At 38.6% G+C, this 23425-nt stretch overlaps 1 protein-coding gene across 2 annotated transcripts; it reads left to right on the top strand.

Annotated features, from left to right (window-relative positions):
* The first annotated feature begins 101 nt into the window (after positions 1–101).
* On the top strand, positions 102–10347 carry LOC126620259 (lysine-specific demethylase JMJ27). 2 transcript variants are annotated; one of them, XR_007622312.1, is made up of 13 exons: positions 102–435; positions 539–1053; positions 1507–1603; positions 1710–1842; positions 1948–2011; positions 2548–3328; positions 3428–3766; positions 4681–5424; positions 5513–5585; positions 5676–5761; positions 5871–5990; positions 6929–9428; positions 10104–10347. XR_007622312.1 is itself a non-coding variant. In XM_050288777.1 (13 exons), the coding sequence occupies exons 1-13, from the start codon at positions 238–240 to the stop codon at positions 10132–10134; spliced, it is 3252 nt and encodes a 1083-aa protein (XP_050144734.1). In that variant the 5' UTR covers positions 102–237; the 3' UTR covers positions 10135–10347. The 2 variants fall into 2 exon arrangements, 1 of the variants encoding a protein (XP_050144734.1); XM_050288777.1 differs by having other exon boundaries at positions 6929–6999.
* Positions 10348–23425: the final 13078 nt, after the last annotated feature.

Here is a 23425-nt window from a genome sequence, read left to right as displayed (position 1 = left end):
TAACTTTTATGGCCGTTTTGGAACACGTGGCATGCTGTGCGATTAGAACACGTGTTACAGCTTGCACATGACTTGGTGATATATGTAGCGGCAAAGCATCGCAAAAATCCTCCAACCCTTCACATTTCGGGCATTTCCTACCCAACTGGGAAAAATCTGACGCTCAGCACAGTTGCGTTCCGTACCTCCCAGACCAATCACAGCCGTCGATTTCCCATCGAGATCATTCCTTCGTCCATGGAACCGCCGAGCCGCTGCAAGCGCAACGACGGCCAGAAGTGGCGGTGCAGCGAGACGGCGGCGGAGGGGAAGTCGTATTGTCAAAAGCACTACGATCAGAAGAGAAACAATGCTATGAATAAGAAAACCAAGACGGGAAAGTCAGATGGAAACAGTGGTTCCGATAATCTAACGAAGAATCGTCGATCCAAAGAGGTGAAACATCCAAAATTTAAACTTTTTTTTTTCTTCTGAAATATTCAAAATTCAATTGCTTGGAATCAACGGCATTGAGGCTTCTCGATTCTGCGTTTTGCAGGACAAATCTGGCAAAAAATCGGAGCAGCGTGCTTGCTCGAAGTTGCAGGAAAAACCTAGTACACAATCTGAGGAGCGTGCGAGCTCGAAGCTGCAGGATAAGTCATGCAAGAAATCGGAGCAGCGTGCGAGCTTGAAGCTGCAGGAAAAACCTAGCAAACTATCGGAGGAGCGTTCAAGCTCGAAGATGCAGGATCAGTCTAGCAAGAAATCGGAGCAGCGCGTATGCTTGAAGTTGCAGGAAAAATCCAGCAGAAAATCGGATCGGCGCGTGGGCTTGAAGTTGCAAAAAAATCCTGGCAAACAATCTGAGGAGCACGTGGGCTTGAAGGTGCCGGAAAAGTCTAGCAAAAAATCTGAGGAGCGGGAGAGCTTGAAGTTGCAGGAAAAGCCTGGCAAAAATTCGGAGCAGCGCGTGTCCTTGATGTGCCACCAGTGTCAGCGGAACGACAAGAGTGGCGTTGTCTTCTGTTCTAATTGTACAAAGCGATTTTGCTTTGAGTGCATTGAAAGATGGTAAGTAAAAATTTAGAATGGTTGAAAACTTTAATTTCAGTGAGTTCATTGTTTTTTGGTAATTTTGTCTAATTTCGATTCGTACCCATTTCTAAAATTTAGCTCTGCATGTGTTGAATAATTGCGATTGTTGTGATTTGTTGATGTATTAGCTTCAAATTTTCAAATGATAAGGATTTTCATTAGTACCCGGTTCCGAAATTTTGCATTTGTACCCAGTTCTAAAACTGAATTCTGCATGTGTTGTATAATTGTAAGTTTTGTATTTGTTGATGTATTGGTTTCAAATGTTTGGATTTTCGTTAGTACCCAGTTCTAAATTTTGCATCTTTACCAAGTTTTCAAATTTCTCTCCACGTTTTGTGTAATTGCAAAATGTTTTTATATCTTGGTGTATTGGTTTCAAATGATAAGGATGTTCATTGGTTTTTTCATTGTACAATGTTGAGATAGGTACCCGGGGAAGACGAGAGAGGAAATTGGGAAGAAATGCCCGTTTTGTTGTCACAACTGCAACTGCAAAGCTTGCTTGCGTGCGTTTATTGTGAAAGTTGGTTCTTTTTTCCTTTGTCTCTTTGTACTTTAATCTGAAACTAGCAAGTTTCTAGTCTAACGTCTCTCTCCTTTTTCTCCATATGGTATAATTGTTTTGGCAGCCTCACACTAGAAAAGTTGAACCCAGTGTCAAATTACAGCGGCTCAAGTACTTGCTCTATAAAACTTTGCCTGTTCTGAGGTATATTCATAAGGAGCAGAGCTCTGAACTAGAGATTGAGTCCAAAATACGAGGTGAACTATTACGATATTCTAATAAATGCAGTTTATTTTTTCCTTCCTTGGCAAGGCCGCAAGGGGACTGTTTGTAATCTCATTATATGGCTTTTTCGTTGGTAGGTGTTCAACTGACTGAAGGGGGGATACAAAGAACTAAAATAGACCCAAAAGAACGTATTTACTGGTATGTCCAGGCTCCCTTCAACTGAACTGAGAAGTACATTTCTTTTAGCATCTGCGTTGAATACCTATTGTCGGTCTGTCTATAGTAAATTTGCAACTTCTAGATACAAGAATTTGTACTGCCTGGTTTAAATTCCTTTCATTTCAATGATACTACAGTAAAGGATTTTAAGGAATTGAGAGGGCTTGGGTGTCAATATATGGGTTCTGAGGATCCATAAGCAATTTTAAATTAATGGAAAAAGTGGTCTCAGCTATATAATATTGTTGATATGGTGTATCTGGAATCCCTGCCTGTTCTCAGTAAGCAGAAAGCTAAGTTGTGATGTCATGACTGGGTTCCCATATAATACATACATATAGTAATTTCCTTTTTCTTGATTAGTGTCATCTTTCATTTTCTTTTCTATATGCAGCCCATAGATCATGCACATTATTTAGGCAGAAAATGTTCATTGTGTTTTTATTTGTACAACCATCATTACTATTAAAAAAAATTCAACTTTTCATGACCATGTGTGTTGTCTTATATGACAGCGACAATTGCTCTACATCTATTGTTGATTTCCACAGAAGCTGCACCAACCCCGATTGTTCCTATGATCTCTGTCTCACTTGTTGCAAAGAGCTAAGGGAAGGTTGTCAACCTGGAGGTTGTGAAGCAGAAACATCTCACCAACAATCTGTAGAAAGAGCTCATAAACAAGTGAAAAATAGAGGCAATACTAACATGAAAAGGAAAAGACATGTGTGGGAGGGCCAGATTACCTCTGCTTCTGATAATCCTAAAGCTGATGTGCCTTTTTCTCTTCCTAATTGGAAAGCGAATCCTGATGACAGCATTCCTTGTCCTCCAAAAGAGTGTGGAGGTTGTGGCCAGGTAAATCTGGAACTGAGGCGCAAATGTAAAGCTAATTGGGTAATGCAACTGTTAAAAAATGCAGAGGATTTTACTATTGACTTCAAGATGCAAGACACCGATGTTTCTCAAGGATGCTCCTTGTGCCAGCCAAATGATTCCAAGGAACATAATAATATACAGTCTGAAGTGAGGCAGGCGGCTTTCAGGGAAAACAGTGATGATAACTTCTTATACTGTCCGAATGCTATTGACATTGCAGATGATGAAATTGAACATTTTCAGAGGCACTGGATAAATGGGGAACCTGTAATAGTCAGAAATGTTCTTGACAAGACATCTGGTCTTAGTTGGGAACCTATGGTCATGTGGAGGGCTTTTAGAGAAACGGGGGCCAATGTAAAGTTTAAAGAGGAGACACGAAGTGTGAAGGCCCTTGACTGCTTTGATTGGTGTGAGGTCAGTTATAGAAAACTAATTGAATTACTTGTAGATAATGAGAATAATCTTAAAACATCTCTATGAGAATTAAAACTCCTGACCCTCACTTTTGTGCAGGTGGAAATCAATATTCACCAGTTTTTCATGGGCTACTTGGAGGGTCGTCTACATAGAAGTGGGTGGCCTGAGATGTTGAAATTGAAGGATTGGCCTTCATCAACTTTATTTGAAGAGCGTTTGCCAAGGCATTGCGCTGAATTTATTGCAGCACTCCCTTTCAGTGACTATACTGATCCAAAATATCCAGAAGTGGGTTGTCTAAATCTTGCTACAAAACTTCCTGAAGATTCATTGAAACCTGATATGGGACCCAAAACATACATTGCCTATGGATTCTCTGAAGAACTTGGCAGAGGTGATTCAGTGACAAAGCTACACTGTGATATGTCTGATGCGGTAATGTTTTCCTACTAGTATGTCTGTTATTATCTGTGCGAAAGCTTTGCTTAAGTTTTAGAGAGTTTGATTTGCTCATTCTATAACTTTGTTGTCCTCTGCTTGATGTGTCCAACATAATTGACCTCGTTATCCAAAATTTTGTAAATTTTCCACTGTTATCATTTAGAATTTATTTAAAAATTGACACTTACTCATTCTTTATAAATCATCCTTCTAATCATCTTGGTGATTCATTTTTTACTATGATTTGTAGGTCATCTCTTGCTTAATATTTTTCTGTTTTGGGATCTTAAGGACACAATTTTATGTCCACCCATGTTGTATAGTGCCTTGTATGTTTTAAAATAATGTACTCTCATTTGCGTGGTAAAGGTGCACAAATATCAGTTGAGCCTTTTGTCAAGAAAATTATGCGTGGTTATCATTTCTGTAATTATCTCAAAAGGCATGGTTCTTTTACAAGGGAAGAATAGTTTTGGTAAAAGAAGAAAGATACTCTTGGAAGTTAATGTTTCAATGTATATGTGCTTTTGTGGCATTGGCTTAAGCCTTAATTCTGATGTTAGCATCATTCCACGAAACTATGTGATATCATGGCTATTTCCATGGCATTGGACTTTCTTATGTTGCCTTAGTAATGTCTTGGAGAAGTTGTGGTCCTTGTGGACCCGAAAACTATTCAGTTTCAGTATGTAATATTCGTCCCATCATGCCTTAACAGTACTCTTATGCCACACTACATTATACATGCTACCTGAATTGAAACTTGGGGGTGGGATTAATTAGTTGAAGTTGTAATTGTACCTCAATTTTCATTGACTATGGTCTACAGTCTTTCTCCATCTATTAAGTTTTATTGAATTATATATTTTAGTTACAAAGGGTTGACAACAGTTATTTGATTTGCATAGGTAAATGTTCTGACTCACACAACAAGAGTGAAGATCGCTCCTTGGCAGCACAAAAAGATAAAGGCTTTGCAGAGGAAGCATGAAGCTGAAGACTTGCGTGAACTGTACAATGAAAGAGATGAGGATAAGGGGACAGTTGGAGGAAAATCATCAAACAAATCTTCCGAAATCCAGATCATGGGTGCTGAATGTACTGAAAATGAGAACATTGTGGATAATGATCATCTAATGCAGAAAGATGGGAAGAAAAGAAAAATGGTTGACGAACAATCATTTAGGATTTCTCAGTTGTCAGATTCCAAGTATTTAGATGATACTGTTGAATATGATAAAACTGAGCATGTTCCAGAACCTCCTGATACTTCTGAAATACATAAATTAAAGTTTCCAACTCTTGACCATCAGAGGAATGAATTGATACAAACCACCTTGCCTCATGCAAATGGAGTTGAAGCAGAGCAAGAACATGCTCAATGTTCCACGGACATGATGATTGAGAGATCTGGTGGGAAAGATACTTCTGTGGCTTTGTTTCCAGGAAATGATGCGGTTCATGATATGAACGTGAAAGAGTCAAACCTGACAAAAACAAAGGATTCTCTTGAAAGTAATGACAGTTTGGATGTTGCCCAAGGTGGTGCTGTTTGGGACATCTTTCGCCGCCAGGATGTCCCCAAGTTAAGGGAATACTTGGAAAAACAAAAGAAAGAATTTCGCCACATTAATAATCATCCTGTAGATTCAGTAAGTTTCGATGCGAGTATTTGTTCACTATGCCATACGAACAAATTACATTAGGGTTCCTTTACATGTGTTGTGCACGTCGTCTCAGGTGGTTCATCCTATTCATGATCAGACCCTTTACTTGAATGAGAGACATAAGAAACAACTAAAGGAGGAATTCAGTAAGAATCTTATCTTGTTTTTCCTTCAATTGGTCTTGATAAGTTGCAGTGTTCTTCTACAATATAGTTAACGTGTGATTTTATATGCAGATGTGGAGCCTTGGACATTTAAACAATACCTTGGTGAGGCAGTTTTTATTCCCACAGGATGTCCTCATCAAGTTAGAAATACACAAGTAATTACTAATACATCTGAATGAATTATTCATTTTAGGAAGTTACACATTTCTGTTCTACGTACAGAAAAAGTTATGGGTTTGTCCTAACCTTCAATGTTCCTGTCAGTCTTGTATAAAGGTAGCACTTGACTTTGTATCTCCTGAAAGTCTTGAAGAATGTCTTCGACTGACTGAAGAGTTTCGTTTGCTCCCAAAAAACCATAGAGCCAAGGAAGACAAATTGGAGGTATCTCAATTTACTGTCATGTCTTTCATTGCATTATAGATTTTGTAATTTTAAGTATTGTTTATTTAGTAGTAACTGTAGAATACTGTTAAGGAGGCTGCCAAATGCAAGACTGTGCTGGTCTTTTCTTACTGAGGTTTCATGAGGATTGCGGGACATAATCCAGAGTTTCAAATTTCGTGCATTTGTTTTACCTATACTACTATAAAGGGAGAAGTTTCAGTTTCTGTGTAAATTTTGAAATTTCAAATATGCCCTGCTAGAATAAAATTGTTAAAAGTAATCTGACTTAAGAAGGGTAAAATACTAAAAGAAATTAAATACATAAATACATTTTTTCTGCTAACTGTCACATCATTTGCACAGTAGAAGAAAACACTCGGCACATGTGGAAGAGCTATCTAGTTTTAGTCCACTTAGTTGACACTGTAAATTATCCACCGGTTAACTCATATAAAATTCCTTCTAAAAGAAAACTCGTATTAGACTCAAATTATTAGGAGATATTAGGCATTCAATATTTACTACTCAAATTCACCTGAACTACACCATCAGATATAGCGTGTCAAGTATTTAATTTAGGTTGGTGGGCGTCTATCACATAGGCCAGATTGCGTGACTACCTCATTTTACCTCTTAGGTTCTATTGGTTTGTCTTATTTTCTTTTTAATTTATAAATAACGGGGTACCAACCCAAATACATAAGCTCAAATCAGTAAAAGACACGACGAGTCTTAACAATCCTAAAAATATCATGCATAAGAGTCATTCCAATCCAGGCAGGAGGCTCATCAAACGTGAAGACCTAGATCCATGTCATAGCTCCAATTTGCCAACTGATCAGCCGCACAATTCTTCTCTCTGAAGATTTGCTTCAGCTCACACCTCTGCAATTGTCTCATAAGATCTGTTGGTTTTTCTTTCCTTGTTTTAACAGGTGAAAAAGATGACACTCTATGCTGTAAGTTCAGCTGTAAGAGAAACCAAAAAACTGATGTCATGGCTCAAGTAAGATTATTTTTCTTTTCTTTTGTTTTCTCTTTATATGTGTTGCTGAGATTTCAGTCGTGGTTAGCATCTTACCTCCCTTTATTAAGGTGTGACATGTTGGTTTCACATTGTGTGTTGTGCGAGTGGGCGCACACAAATATTCTTGCTTTTCTAACATGTTTGCTAGGCTCATGAAGGAAAACACACATAAATAGTTATCCTACGCTCACTGTGGAGATGAGGAAAAAATTATTAATGAACTTTTTTGGAAAACATGAATATTTGACCTAGCTTCTTAACTTTAAGTTCCCTTTTTCCCCAATAGGAAAATTTAGACCAGAGACCTACCTATGTCTTATCCTTTACGCTCCTCTACAAACACCTCAGATAAGACCCTTGGCTTGATTACTTCTCGAGTCTAATAGTTGTTCTAAGTTTTGAATTAGATCTTGGCTGGTCCTTGGTGAGTAGTTTGCTGCATTATTCATGGTATATATATATTATTTGGTGTATGCCAAAGGAATATTATATCATGATTTGCTTAATTAAGGTTGGAACGTGAAACATCTCCCCTAATCTTTCTGGTGAGAGATTGTGTTCATGCTCTCCACCAAATGGTTGGTATGAAGTGGTCACTCTTAAGAATTAAAGACACATGCTTGTGTTTGAGTGCATGAGATATAACATTCTGCTGGATAACGGCCCATCTACAACAAATGAAAGAACAAAATTAAGGGATCATAACACCATCCTACTGAGTAAGGGCGTAAATTGGTGAAGAAATTCTCTTGCATTAAGAATTTTTTGCATCTCCTAGAGGAGAATATGTGATCATTTTATTATCTTTCTCAAAGACTTTTCTGTAAGGAATTGTTAATATTTCGAGTAAAATAGAAATTAAAACAGCACATGAATTTAGTCCTATTAAGATGGAAGAAGCTGGTGAGTACAAGCATATCATAGGTAATGTAGAAAACTTTTTATTAGATGGGCACGTACAAGTTAGTAGTTGTAGGTGACACTACTAGTGTTTCTTTCAAATTTTAAGTGGGAGGTCTTAGGTTCGACTTTCGTAAACGAAATTTCGATGCCGAATTATTATGGCTGCCTATTGTGTGGCTTATAGCTCAGATCCCCACTTCGTAATGTAAATATATCGTTGCTTGTATTTCACATATTTGCCAAATTTAAGGTGTCTGTGGGATTGCTTCGAGAAGGGCTGAAAGTTCTTTCTGACAACCAAAAATGCTTTTGAACCACATTTCGAGAAAATATTAAAAGCAGTTTTGGGTTATGTGCTCTTGGGTTTTTACTAAATTTTTGATATCTTCATACTAAAACACTTCTAACGAAACTGCTTATGGGCAAAAGTGCTTCATGTAGTAGTCCTACACGAGCCCCAAGTGCTCCTTCGGTGCAACCTTTTGTGTGTTCCAAAAGCACTTTTGCGCGGTTGGAGTTGTATCATGTTTCTAATTTGTCTGATTTTTTGCAAGATGATCTTTGAGGGAATACCTAAAAAATAGACAGTTTTGATCATCCATAGTGGTTCCCTCAAGGAGTCCTTCAAAGGATCCCTCAATAAAAGGAAACTTTTGTTCCAATTCCATATTTGTTTTCTCCATCCAAACTCATCGTATCAACTCGAGTTTCTTCATCTAGAGCTTCGATTGCAAGAGGTTTTGGGTTCGAAATCTCTAAACGATGTTCCTCACTTGTTTGCCAATTTGCAAGGTGCTCTTCTTCAACTATATGCTTTTCTATGTTTGCGCTTGTTTGCATGTGCATGTGTTGTAGGGTGGAGCTGCACACAAAGAACCACGTGAAGGTGGGTGTTGGCTTGACATACATTGTTGACTCATTCCTAATTGTCTAAGCTTTTGGCTTTTAGCGGTTTTACAACAAACTATTTAAGAACAGGCCTAGCAGCCAAACGATTGTTTGGTTGTGCCATGTGTCTATTGAAGTGCACGTTCGAAGGGTTGCAGTTGTGGTGTGGAGGCTTCATTGACAATGTTGGAGTTGCTTCGCGAACAACCTTTGTTTTGAAGCCCACAACAATATATTGACAATTACACCGAAGGCAAGAAAGATTGGCCTCGTTGTCTAAGGTTGGATTGGATTGGATAACTCACTAGATTCACTGGATGTTGAAGGAAGTAATGGATGTGGTAGCACTCAGAGGAATAAGTTTCCTTCATAACTAATCCATCTTCTACCTTCAAATTGGACGAAGTTTGGGAGTTGCATCCATTCATTTTTAACATAAATTGGAATCTAGCGGGTTATTCAATACAATCCTCAAAACCAAACTACGTTATTATTTAAGAAGCCAAAATGGAAAGTATCTACACTAGACAACGAATGGGAGCATATGGTGGCAATCAAACACAAACACATCATGAAATTTACACATTGAGCTGCATATGCGCCGAAACTTTGCCATTGTAAGTATACTCACTTTAATGATATTTTGCACCTAAATTTCAGTCCCATTGTTTTCAATGCTCATACTTTCAAGGGAAATGATGAACACACACCCTTTTTCTCCTCTTACACAGCTTTGTTTAATCTTCTTGTCCCATTTTTCTGTTTGTTTTAATCAATTCGATGGCCAGAAATAAAAAAAGGGTGTGTAGAAATCAGCTCCCAGTTTCAGAGCCAATTTTATTTTTTGGTCTCAAATTCAGATGCTGTGATTTGTAATAGCCTTTCAACCGTATGATGTTAAGGTGTTGGCAGAAAAACTTGTGTTTGGTCGCCATGGACAATGTTGAGTTGATAAACAGTTTAGTTAAAAGATCGCATGTGTTCAAACTTCATGACTGCTTTTATACATCTCATCTTTAGCGAACTTTTTATACGCCTCATCTTTAGCGAACTTCTTGTACGTCTCCTCTTTTAACTAGACTGTTTCTCTACCATGTTATGACACATTTTTCTCCTTGGAAGTTCCAGAGTTTATCAAAATTTTCTAGTGATGAACATACCTCTGACTTTGAATTGTGCTCTATTTGATTTGCCTGTTCTAAATTGATTAACTAGTTCTTCCTTAAAGATTTATGTTCTATTCTTTTAAGTTTTGTTATAATCGACTAACGAACGGTATGGCCTTCTTGTAGTGCATCGGCCCCTTCGAAAAATGAAGAGTAGGAGCAACCGGTTGTGCTAGCACCACAAAAGCTTCTTAGTCTGCAGACTACAGCAAATTCAAAGGCCTTTTGTCCTCTGTTTTTGTATGATCTCATGAAAACTAACACCGAAGTTAATGTATGCTGTCTTATGAGACGTTTGCTGATTCATACGTGAAAAGAACTTGTTGGATTTGTAAGTGTTCCATTTCCTAAAGGAAAACTTTAAGGAAAAGCTTCCGGTACTGTTCAGTGTTCCATTTCCTAAAAGGAACTTTAACGAAAAGCTTTCGGTACTGTTCACCTTAACGAAAAGCTTTCAGTATTGTTCACTTTAACGAAAAATCATATTTTTACAATAAAAAGTTAATCTTGGTAATATTCATTTTATCTTTTATTTTGTTCTTATCGTCAAAATTCAAAATTTTTAAGTCATTTTCATTAGTTTTTCATTTCCTAAATCTGCATGGAGATTATATTATAAATTAATCTGTGCATTTGGGCTTTGGACATGGATGTAAGTCTGCATTCCTTAGTTTCTTCTCACATTGCAGCTGAATTAAAGTTTTCTTATAATTTTGAGGATTTGGTTTTTTTTGTTCGTAGTCTAAATTTATAAAATAAGGTAAGATTCATTTCAATTTCAATTTTTCAAATGAGAAGGTTGCACGACAAAGCAACAAAACAAATTACATGAATTTGAGGCGCAACTTTGCCTTTGTAAAAGCTTCATTCGATTGTTACTTAATACTATGGTTTAATAGTATTCTTCTCCATTTGTAAGTAAAAGATCTTAACATCTTTATACATTAACTGCATGAGAAGTGTACAATAAAATCTTTAAAACGCCAATAACATTGTAAAAAATAAAAATAATTGTACTTCGGCCTGAAAGAATAAGTAGTTGTCTTCTCTTGGGCCATTTCGTGATGCCCATTTGGCAAAGGCCATCGAAGACCGCGTTCTTCCTCTCAGTCTCAGCCTGAAAACGGTTAAATCTATACGGACCACGGATATTCGACTCGAGAGTAAAACCGGTGGGAAGAGTGGGGACTGGTCCAGGCGTTAGAGTTTGATGTGTGTGCATAAACTTTATGCCTGGTGTTTTTAACGAGATATTTTTATTTTGCTGAATTGCATTAATAATCCATCTAGTTTACTCGGATTTTCACGTACGTTCGTGTAACTTTTTTGTTGTTGCACTTTCGTCGTTCTAGTTTCATTCAGTTACCACCGCAAGTCCATCCGTCAAATGAGACAATATTCCTTCCAACTTGGGCTTTTCATATGAGAAGATGTCTACCAAATTGAGTGAATAATCAACCTAGTTGAAGGATTGAGCTAAAGTGTGAAAACAAAACGAAACTACAAAGACGAAAAATGAGTAATCCAATAAACTACAAAGTGAAAATCCGAGTAAATTACATAAACTATTAATACAATTAGACTATTATTTGTGTCAAATTATGATTTGCAGCTTAAAGAAGTGTTCTTATCAAATTGAACTTGGGTGTATCAAAAAGCTTAGTAGTTAATAGTTAGTATGCATTAGACTATAATTTTCAGACGTGTCTTTTGTTGCCTAAACTCAAAGTGTTAATATGTGTTGGACTATGATGCGGCATACTAACTAGTATGTGGCTTTAGTCAACAAAAGACACGTCTACAAATTATAGTCCGACACATTCTAACTAATAACTTGGGTGTTTTAGAAAGCTGAAAGAAGTAGAGTTCTTGTTGGGTATGCAGACCTGTCTTTTGTTACCTAAATTTGAAGTGTTAGAATGCTTTTGTCGAGTTTTTGCCACGCTTTAGTTCTTTATCCAGTTTCCAGGTGATGATTCCTCTTTTTTTCTCCTGCTCTTTTTAGCTGTAGTGCTTGCTTTGCCGGCCCCCACACGGTTTTAGTAAGTTGGCTTCAATAATAAGGTAATGCTCCCATATTCACGAGAGGAACTTTATGATACGCCTACACTGTTATGATAGTGTCTTGTATTAATGATGTAAGAGAATGTAAAAGAAAAACTTTAGGGTAAATTATATAAAACTACCTCAATTATGGGTTGAACCACAATTTCATACCTCATGTTTTAAACATTGCAATGTCATATCTCAACTTATGAATTCATTGCAATGTCATGCCTTCTTTAAGTTTTCTGTCAATTTGGTTGTTAAATGATGATGTGGCAGGAACGGGGCCCACTCCTTCCCACATCATCATTTAACAACCAAATTATTAATTTTTTTTATTAATTATTGATTTTTATAAATAAATAAAGGGTAGATTATAGATTATATAAAACTACCTCAACTATTGGGTCGCAGTTGCATACCCCATCTTAAAAAAATTTCAATGTCATACCTTATCTACGAATTTTTTACAATTTCATACCTGCTGTAGGTTTGTTTGTCAATTCTTCTGTTAAATAGTGATGTGGCTTGAGACGGGGCCCACTTTCTATTAAAAATTAATTAAATATTAAAAAAATTAAAAATAAAATTATTATTATTATTATTATTATTTTGCATAAGGGACCCACCCCTTATCCCACTCCCGTTTTCCCCAAACCCAAACACCCCAAACCCAGATCCCACCCCCGCTTCTCGTTTTCATCATCCTCATCTCACTCCGGCAAGCCCTTCCTTTTCAGCCGGTGGACACTGAACTTCGGTTTCTTGGGCCGGGTCGACCAGGTACTCGATGCCGCTGCAGATCTCTGCCATTTATGCAGACGAAACTTGATTTTAAGGCGGCTAGTGAGAATGGCGCGACTCCAGCGGGTCTTAATGTTAGGTCCTTACTATGTAGGCCCTCGATATAACGTTATTATCCTTAGTACAGTAGTAAATGGGTGTTAGGTGATGACTCAGCTTATGAGATATTTTGTCTATTGTGTTGAATGGATATAAATCCCTCTTTTGTAATGAAGTTGAGAAGCAATGAATGAAAATAGTCTTTAATTTCTTCTTTTCCCTTATCCTTTCTCATTTCCTTCCTGACCTGTAACTGGGACCCTAACATTTGGTATCAGAGCCCAGGCGGCTTCCATGGGCAAGAGCAAGGCGTCGGTCACGGTGGCTGACGTTTCCGACTCGGAACTCGACAGAGAGTTTCAGCAACAACAAATCATCTCGCAACTCCATGAGTTCCATGAGACAGTCACACTGATGAATGTCCGCCAAGATGATCTGCAGCACCATCTTATTGATCTGCAGCACACGCTTGCCGAGATGACGGTCGACCGAGCCCAGCAAGAGAAATTTCAATAGACAATCCTTGAGGAACTTCGTACTCTCAGAACCCCACCCCCTTCCCAAAACAGGTCTCAGATTCCCATCGGGTCCATTCCCATTTCCCTGGGCTCCCCTCCTTTTGCGACCATCCCCACCCCTCTTCCCCAACCAACCTGGAGTTCTCCACACTCCCAAACCCTCCCTACAAACCACCTCGCGTGGTCCCACTTGGCCGCGGGTCCTTCCTCCTTACCTTACACTTCTTCAACTCTCCTTAGTCATTCCCCCAACTCTCGTCTCATACCCCCACACTCCGGCGATTCAATCTTGCATCCGTTGGACTCTGCCCACTTTCCCCCCTTCACTACCCCCATCCCACACCACACCAGGGCCCCCATTTCACCCCACCCTTACCCAACCCTTCCCCCTCAATGGCGGGACCAAAACAGTTAAAGATTGAATTTCCACATGGCTCTCTCCCACATCACTCAAACGGAGTCGGTCGAGACCTATGTCGGCCAGTTTATCCGGCTTTCATGTTGTACTCCAGATTAGTCTGATGAGCAGCTCTTAGGGGCATTTTTGGGCGGACTCAAAGAGGACTTGCAGGATGACGTGGTAGCCCAACGACCTACGTCCCTTGCCCGGGCTATTGAACTCGCTTGTATTTATGAACATAAAAATGGGCGCCGTTCGTCGACTCGCAGTGGGTTTTCCTGTCCATCTCCCAATCTCTCTAAACCTCACCTACTGACACCAGCACCTTCAACAGTTTTCCCTCATCCTCCACGCCCCACTCCACCTGCCCCTACCCAACCACCTTCTAAACCAGTTCTCCGACTCACCCAAGCGGAGATGCGGACACGCAAGGAACAAGGGCTCTGTTTTAATTGTGATGACCAGTTTCGGCCAGGCCATCGTTGTTGACAGTCCCATATTCTACTCCTCCTTGCGGAGGATGATTTTACTGACCCATTCCAAGAGGTGGCACCAATCCCACCGCTAGAGCCGATTTTGGTGAAGCAGCCTGACTACCCTATTGCACTCCATGCCATTTCGGCCACGAAGCGCTCTCACGGGCGGGCGATGCGTTTGCAAGGGTCTATTCTCAACATCCCAGTTCAGGTGTTTATTGATTCCGGGACGGATCAAAGTTTTCTTAACCCTCAAGTAGCTGCCAGATTGGGCCTTCACACAGATTCTTCTCGTTATGAGCTGGTCATGGTAGCAACCGGTCGTTACTTTCGTACGAAGGGTGTCGCTCCCCAAGTCTCAGTACTGATTCAAGGGTATGCATTCTGAGGGGACTTTCACCTCCTCACCGTCGCCGGCTGCAACATGCTTTTGGGGATTGATTGGTTAGAAACCTTGGGCCTTATTGGTTGGAACTTCCTCCTCAAGGTCATGGAATTCATGATAAATGGAACAAACTATCGTCTCGTGGGATCTTCCACACCTCCTCCAAGTTCATGCGCCACTTTGGCAGCATTAAACGCCCCTTTTGGCATTCCCCCTCAGATTGTGGCTCAACTATCCAGTGTTCCTCCGGGTTCCCTGCCTTCCTCTCTACTACCGGCAATACTCCAAGCACTGCTTTTGCGATACTCAGACCTATTTGAGCCACCCACCACTTTGCCACCTCATAGGGCATTTGACCATCAGATCCCTTTCCTTCCAGGCACCGGACCTGTGAATGTGCGCCATTACCGCTATAGTTATGCCCAGAAAGCGGAACTTGAACGGCAGGTGGCTGACATGTTATCCACCGGTATCATTCAACCAAGTTTTAGCCATTTCTCTTCACCTGCACTGTTGGTAGCTAAGGCTGAGGGCGATTGCCGTTTTTGTGTCGACTACAGAGTCTTGAATTCGGCCACCATCAAAGATCGCTTCCCTGTTCCGGTTATTGATGAATTATTAGCCGAACTTCACGGCGCTGCCATCTTTTCCAAACTGGACTTGCGTTCGGGATATCACCAAATACGGATGCACCGGGCTGATATACCTAAAATAGCTTTCCGTACCCATGAAGGTCACTACGAGTTCACGATCATGCCTTTTGGCCTTACCAACGCCCCAGCCACATTTCAGGCATTAATGAATTCAATTTTGAAGCCCTTGTTGCGAAAATCGGTCATCGTCTTTTTTGACGATATATTGGTCTTCAGTGACACGCTGGCACACCATGTTGCTCACTTGGCTACTGTCTTTGAGCTTCTCCGCACCCACCAACTGAAATTGAAGCCTTCAAAATGTCTTTTTGGGCAACGTTCTATTGCTTATTTAGGGCATGTTATTTCTTCAGAGGGTGTATTAGTGGATTCCTCCAAAATTTCTGCCATTATGGAGTGGCCGTCTCCTGCCAACATTAGAAACCTTCGAGGGTTTTTGGGTTTCGCCGGTTACTATCGTAAATTCGTTCAGAACTTTGGGTTGCTAGCAAAGCCACTCACTGACTTGCTCCGTAAAGATAGTTTCCAGTGGTCTCTTGCGGCGGATCAGGCCTTTAGGGCTCTCAAAGTAGCCATGACGTCGACGCCGGTTCTCGCCCTTCCAGATTTCACCAAATCCTTTACCATTGAGTGTGATGCTTCGGATAGCGGAATTGGAGCGGTCTTATCGCAGGAGAACCACTATATTGAGTTTCTTAGTAAGCCCTTGGCTCCGAAACATCATTCTCTTTCGGTATATGACAAAGAAATGTTGGCAATGGTCTTTGCAGTACAAAAATGGAGGCCTTATTTGCTTAGCCAGCACTTCAAAATACTTACAGACCACCAAACTCTGAAGTATTTTCTGGATCAACGCATTATAACTCCCGCTTAGCAAAAATGGTTGTTGAAATTACTTGGCTACAATTATACCCTGGAGTATAGGCCTGGATCCTTGAACGCAGCCGCGGATGCCCTTTCTCGTCGGCCGGAGGTCCTGGCCTTAATGGGTCTGTCTCGGCCCCTGTTTGACTGTATCACGGACATACAAGTTGACTATGCTTCGAACCCGCAGGCTTCCTCCATTCTGAAGGATTTGCAAGTCAATCCCACAAGCCATGCCTTGTTTAAACTACAAGGGGATCTTCTTTATTATAAACAAGGTGTGTTTGTGGCAGCCTCATCCCCTTGGCGTTTTCGCCTTCTGGCGGAATTTCACTCTTCTCCTTTAGCGGGTCATTCAGGCTTCCTCCGCACATATAAAAGACTGACACGCAACTTCCACTATCCAGGGCTTAAAAAGGACGTGAAAAAGTTTGTTGCTTCATGTGACACTTACCAGCGTATCGATTATGAGACCATCAAGCCTCCGGGGCTGCTGCAACCTTTAGCTATTCCCAAACAGATTTGGACGGACATTGCGATGGATTTTGTCGAAGGCATTCCTTCGGTCCATGGCAGGAATGCAATCTTGGTGGTAGTGGATAGGTTGTCAAAATACGGCCATTTTATCCCCATCAAACATCCCTATTCCGCTCCTAAAATTACAGAGGTGTTCATTAAGGAAATCTTCCGTCTCCATGGAATGCCGGCTTCTATAATCAACGATCGAGATCCGATCTTTATCAGCGAATTTTGGACTGCCTTCTTTAAGTAGCAGCATACCAACCTTTGCAAAAGCTCTGCCTATCACCCTAAATCCGACGGGCAAACGGAGGTGCTCAATCACACCCTTGAACACTTCTTGCACAGCTTTGTGAGCGATAAACCAAGGGATTGGATTCAGTGGCTTCAATGGGCAGAGTGGTGGTATAATACCACCTTCCAATCTGCTATCAACATGACTCCATTCCAGGTTGTGTATGGATATCCTCCACCTACCGTGTCCTCTTACCTCCCTGGTTCCTCTCTAGTGCACAACGTCGACATAGCACTCGGTGATCGCGATGCACTGCTCAAACAGTTGCGGGAGCATTTGCAACTTGCACAACATCGCATGCGCCAATACGCCGACAAACAACGCTATGAGCGCACCTTCGCTATGGGTGATTGGGTTTTCCTGAAACTTCAACCTTATCGCTAAACTTCAGTGTCCAAGACTCATTGCCCCAAATTGGCTCCCCGTTACTATGGCCCCTTCAAAGTGATTGCACGGGTTGGTCAGGTTGCCTACACACTAGACCTTCCACCTCAGTCTTGCATTCACCCTACCTTTCATGTTTCCTTGTTGAAACCACAGCTTGGGAGCCATATGGTAGCTTTTCCAACTTTGCCACCACTCTCTACTATAGGTACCTTCTTGTGGACCCCTGAGAAAATTCTTCAACGCGGGCTATTCAAGCGAGGGAACCGTGGAGTCACTCGTTGGTTAATCCAGTGGAAAGGAATTCCAGAGCATGACGCCACTTGGAAGGATGTTGATTCCATCCTCACCCGTTTTCCATCCTTTACAGCCTGAGGACATGCTGTTTTAGGGAAGGGTGCCATGTTAGGTCCTTACTATGTAGGCCCTCGATATAACGTTATTATCCTTAGTACAGTAGTAAATGGGTGTTAGGTGATGACTCAGCTTATGAGATATTTTGTCTATTGTGTTGAATGGATATAAATCCCCCTTTTGTAATAAAGTTGAGAAGCAATGAATGAAAATAGTCTTTAATTTCTTCTTTTCCCTTATCCTTTCTCATTTCCTTCTTGACCTGTAACTGGGACCCTAACACTTAACTTAAGCTGCGACGACGAGAACTCTATCGGCGGCCTTGCGAACTGCTCGACAACATCATGGAGTGGAAGAAGAAGCAGAGGAGTTGGTGGCGGTGGTGGAAGAGTCGAGTGCCGAGTTAATGGAGGCTTGGGCGAGGGCTTGGAGGAGTAAGGTGATGCTGGGCCTCGGACTTCCACTTGGCGTGGCTGTGGGTGGTTCTTGGTGGTGGAGTTAGTCCTGCTTGGGTTGGATTTTCTTCATCTTTTTCATTCTAGAAGAATCTCGAGCTTGATCGGAGGTGGCTATAAGATTCAAAATTAGAGTCGATGCCATGGGGTTTGATTCTCTCTTTAATTAGGAAGGGGGATTTGGAATCAAATGGAGGAATGGGAATGGGAATTGGAATTGGAATGTTCTTGGAGGGAGATTTGGTTTTCTGTTAATCAAACAGAGAAGTGGGATTGGAGTGTTTATAGAGAGAGTGAGATGAGGATGATGAAAACGAAAAGTGGCTCCGTCATTGATGGGTGGCCGGGGAGGGTGGAGGGGGGAGATGTTAGGGCGGGTGGGATTTGGGTTTTGGGGTGGTTCTGGTTTTGGGTTGGGGGAAGACGGGAGTGGGGAAGAAAGGTGAGGGGGATAAAAGGTGGGTCCCACATGCAAAAAAATTATTTTATTTTTTAAGTTTTTAATATTTAATTAATTTTTTAATAGAAAGTGGGTACCGTCTCAAGCCACATCACTATTTAACAGAAGATTTGACAGACAAACTGACAAAAGGTATGAAATTGTAAAAAATTTGTAGATGAGGTATGACATTGAAATTTTTTAAAGATGAGGTATGAAACTGTGACTGACCCAATAGTTGAGTTAGTTTTATGTAATTTACCCATAACAACCAAATTGATAGAAAATTTAATGGAGTATGACATTGCAACGAATTGATAAATTGAGATATGACATTGCAATGTTTAAAACATAAGGTATGAGATTGAAGTTTGTTTATACCATATTTAGGGTCTCCGTATTTAGATCTCGTATAAATACTTAGGTGACTTAAATGAAATTATGTAATAAAGGAATCGGCAAATATGTAATAAGTGAGGAGCCTTTATTCTATAAAATGACTCCTCACCCTCACAATTAGAAGAGGTCATTTCTTAGGCCATGGGAAAAGTTCTCTCACCCTCAGGAGCTCTCTCCCTCACTCCCCTCACTTCTCAAAGAAATACAATATTAGTGTGGACGTAGCCCAAACCTTAGGGTGAACCACGATACATCTTGTGTTATTTACATTTCTGTAGATTCATGGTCGGATTTACGTTGTTCCAAGACCTTCAGTTTTGTGCATCAACAAAGTTCGACATATAATTGAAGTAATTTTTTATAATTTACTCAATATTATTATAACGTTGTACTTGTGTCAGACAAATAATTCTCAATATTCATAGAATCCTACTCTAAAGTCCTCAATCTTCAGCCTAAAACCCACATCACAAGGAAACTTTCTTCACATTATTTTTAGATTATAATTTATTTTGTGGTACTTTTCTCTCATATTATATATGGAAAAGGATCATCGCCGAATTCTTTTCCTGAGGATCCGGGGGATCCCGTGATCATGGTCGTTTATCGTACATCGTGCGATCAATTTTCATTAGGTATTATTTATATTTAATTTTAAATTTTAAATTTCAAATGATTTTTTACCGCACGATACACAATGAACGGCCATGATCACGGGGATCTCCCGGATCCCCAGGAAAAGGATTAGGCGAAGATCATTTTCCATTATATACTAGCCTTCATGCACGTGCTCACGTGTGTGCATAAGACATATTTTAAATCATGGAGTGCTACTCACAACTTACACGTTTTAAATGAATAATATTAGACCATGCTAGAAGAAACTCCTCATAAACCAATCAAAGTAGCTGAATCCACATAATAAAATCGATCTTTCAATTTCGATCTACATTCTATTGAATTTACATTAAGAATAGAGAAAATAATATTCAATAAACAAATGATTGAATCACATTATTGCTAATCTATTGTAAGATACTAATTATAAAAAATTTAAAAGAACACTGTACAGGAAAAAGTTAAATATTAAAAATACTGTTTATCACTGTATAATAATTGTGTAAATATTACAAACACTGTTTATCACTGTTTATAAGATGAAAATATCTTTGCCACATTTGATGCATTATTTTGGAATACTTTTGAAATTTTTTGTTTAAAGGGCATTTCTGTCCACTCATTTTTAGTGAAGCCTATGACCCAAAAAAATCACTGTTCAAAAGCCCTGCTGGCTTTATATATAGGAAGATTATTGCAAGATATTTACACAATTATATCCAAAAGTCCCTCTGTCTACAGTGCAGTGCAGACATACTTTTGGTACGTTCTTTTCCCTAATCTACCCAATTGTTTTTTCAGGTCACAGACCACATTACCCAAAAGTTTAAAAGTAAATAACATCTCAAGCAAATTTTGTCCAATCCACCCAAATTCTTAGTTATGTATTTATATAATTTTAGTGGAGTCATCCGTCCAATAAATATGAACCATATATTCCAAAGTGAAACCTCTATCCAATTCGCTTAGTTGCATGATAGTATCTCTGTTGTAGAATCACATCCTAATAAATATTGTACCAATCAATGAATATCAATTGTGTTACTAGATGTATTTCTGCAAATGTTTTTTTATGTATATATATTTTTTCAATTTTTTAAAGATTTGCATAACTTTTCATTTTGATTCCTGAGATTTGAAGCAGTACAAGTGGTTCCTGAGATTGTCCAGCATCAATCATTTTGGTCATTCCGTGAAAAGTTATGTTAAATAAGGACTAAAATGACAAAAGTACCTTCAATTTAATAAACAATAGGTTAAAATGATTCGACAAAATTGCGGGCATTTCTGTCATTTTATCCTTATTTAATAGAGATTTTTCACGAAATGACCAAAATGATTTATGGTTAACAAACTCAGGACCAATTCTATCAATTTCAAGTCGTAAAAACTAATGTGAGGAATTATGCAAATCTCATAAACCATTTTGACTAAAAAAAACCATATATATGTGAAGTGAACCTTATGCCTCGTGGTGCTTAGTTGTAGCTAATCTTTTGCGGACGACTGAGTTGATCGAGTAATATTTGATCTCTAATGGGTTAATGAGGTTTTATAGACTCGTAAGAATGTGATGACGAGATATATATATATATATATATATATATATATATATATATATTTGTAACGGCCAATTATAGAAAGTATCCTATATTATGAGCAATAAATCTTGTTGATGTTTAGATTTCGTTGTAATCTTAAGTTTATTGTGCATAAATAATGAGAGAGAGAGAGAGAGAGAGAGAAGTACAATCACGGGAAGCACCAAAATTGTTTATCAACTTTGCAAGAAGCTACCAAGAATAAAAGTCAATAGCTACACCGAAACTTCGTGCTTTTTTTCCTATTTTTTTAATCCTCAAATAAATAAATAATGAACAATTTGTGACGGGTCAGGATTCACGAGTCATGTACATGATGACAAACCAATCCAACATCAAATCTTGCCGAGATTGTTGGATTTTGGTCCTCGCGAGTCCACCATTTGGAGTACTGTAACGGTGACAGAAGTCCAAATCGATTGATAAAAATGAAACTAATGAAAAGAATCTGGAAACTTTTGAGTTTTAACGATAAGAACAAAATAAAAAGTAAAGTAAATAGTATCAGAATTGACTTTTTAGTGTAAAAATTTTATTTTTCTTTTAAATAAACAATACCAGAAGCTTTTCGTTAAAATTTCATAGATAAAATCATCTTTAACATGAGTATTTAAAATGAGTTGAAAAGTCGTCTAATATTTTTCAAAATGCTCTTTTAAGTAATAGTAATTGGAGGTAAGTATTACGCTTACTTCTTCATTTATGAATAAAGCATCTCTCGTAATGTCAAAATTACTAAAAATATCTACTTTACTGCTAGTCCACACGTTTTAGCTAGATAAAATAAAGGACAAAGCTTCCCCATGTGCTTAAAGCAAAGATAATGAAAGAATTTTTTCTTTTTAGTGAAAATATTTAGGAATGTGTTATCCGCACATTCTTTGTTAATTCTTGTAATTAGATTTTCTTTAATTCTTTAATTCAGTGAATCTGACGACCGTAAATTAAGAAAATGTGTATGAAGTAAAAAGAGATGGAGGGATAACACAACCCAAAATTTAATGTGATATAAAACAATACCTTAAAATAAACATGAAATCTAAAATCATTATTCGCTAATAAAGTCTCATAAGTATTTCTGGCCAGCTGAAATCAACTCAATTCCCCCCAATTAATTATTCACTAACAACCATTAATACAAACCCAACTTTTACCAACACTTCCGAATGAACTTTAGCCTATTTGTTTACCCCCACCTAAACTCCAGGGTCACTTCTGTCTTTTTGTTAGAAAATAATTAATGATTTTTTTTTAAATATACCAAAAATAGAAGGAGGATAGTTTTATTTTACTTTTAATTTCAAAAGAGAAGTATTATTGGCACTCCAAAAATCTCATTCTACACTTCTCACAAGTGTATTTTTCCTTTCCAATATAGAAAGTTTGGAGAGTGTAGAATGATATTTTTGAAATGTTAATAACAAATCCCTTTCAAAATACTATACTTATTACTTAGTTGTACCATCAAATTATACAATTTTTCTAATGGAGAACCTACATGCATTTGTAGCCCCTATCTCTATAAGAAGTAGGCATATTTGTTAATTTGCCCATGAACTTGTATGGAGCTGCCAATTTCTCTTATGAACTTTAATTTTAGCTGATTACCCCATTGAACTTTTATAATTAACCAATTTCCTTATTGAACTTTAATTTTAGCTGATTATCACCCTGAATTTTTATAAATAACCAATTTGTCCACTTGCGTTAGATTTTAAAAATTTCATATAATTTTCCATCCATCTTAATCACCGAACCAACTATATGAGGGCAAAAAAAATGAAAAAATGGATGGATGAAAAATTGAATGAAAAATTTTAAAATCTAACTACAAGGAGAGAAATTGACTAATTATAAAAATTTCAGAGGTAATCGGTTAAAATTAAAGTTCAAAGAATAAATTGGCAGTTCTATACAAGTTCAAGAAATAAATCAACAAATACTTCTAAAAAAATATGATACAAATAATAATACTAACTAAATAGTAAATGTAGCATTAGTCTTGTAACATTTTTGTTGTTGTTGTTTCATTCATATCTCCTAGATAACATAATAGATCTGACAATCTGACATCTCTACCCTCCCACCAAAAACTGTTTTAACTTGAATCCCACCAATCTCACAACTGCCTTTTCCAGCATTCACACTCTCACTCTCACTCAGTGTCACTCTCACTCCAATTATTTATAACGCCTCCCC

This window comes from Malus sylvestris, chromosome 1 (assembly GCF_916048215.2).
Source record: "Malus sylvestris chromosome 1, drMalSylv7.2, whole genome shotgun sequence".
NCBI lineage: Eukaryota > Viridiplantae > Streptophyta > Magnoliopsida > Rosales > Rosaceae > Malus > Malus sylvestris.
This window is presented reverse-complemented; position numbering and strand designations above follow the sequence as displayed.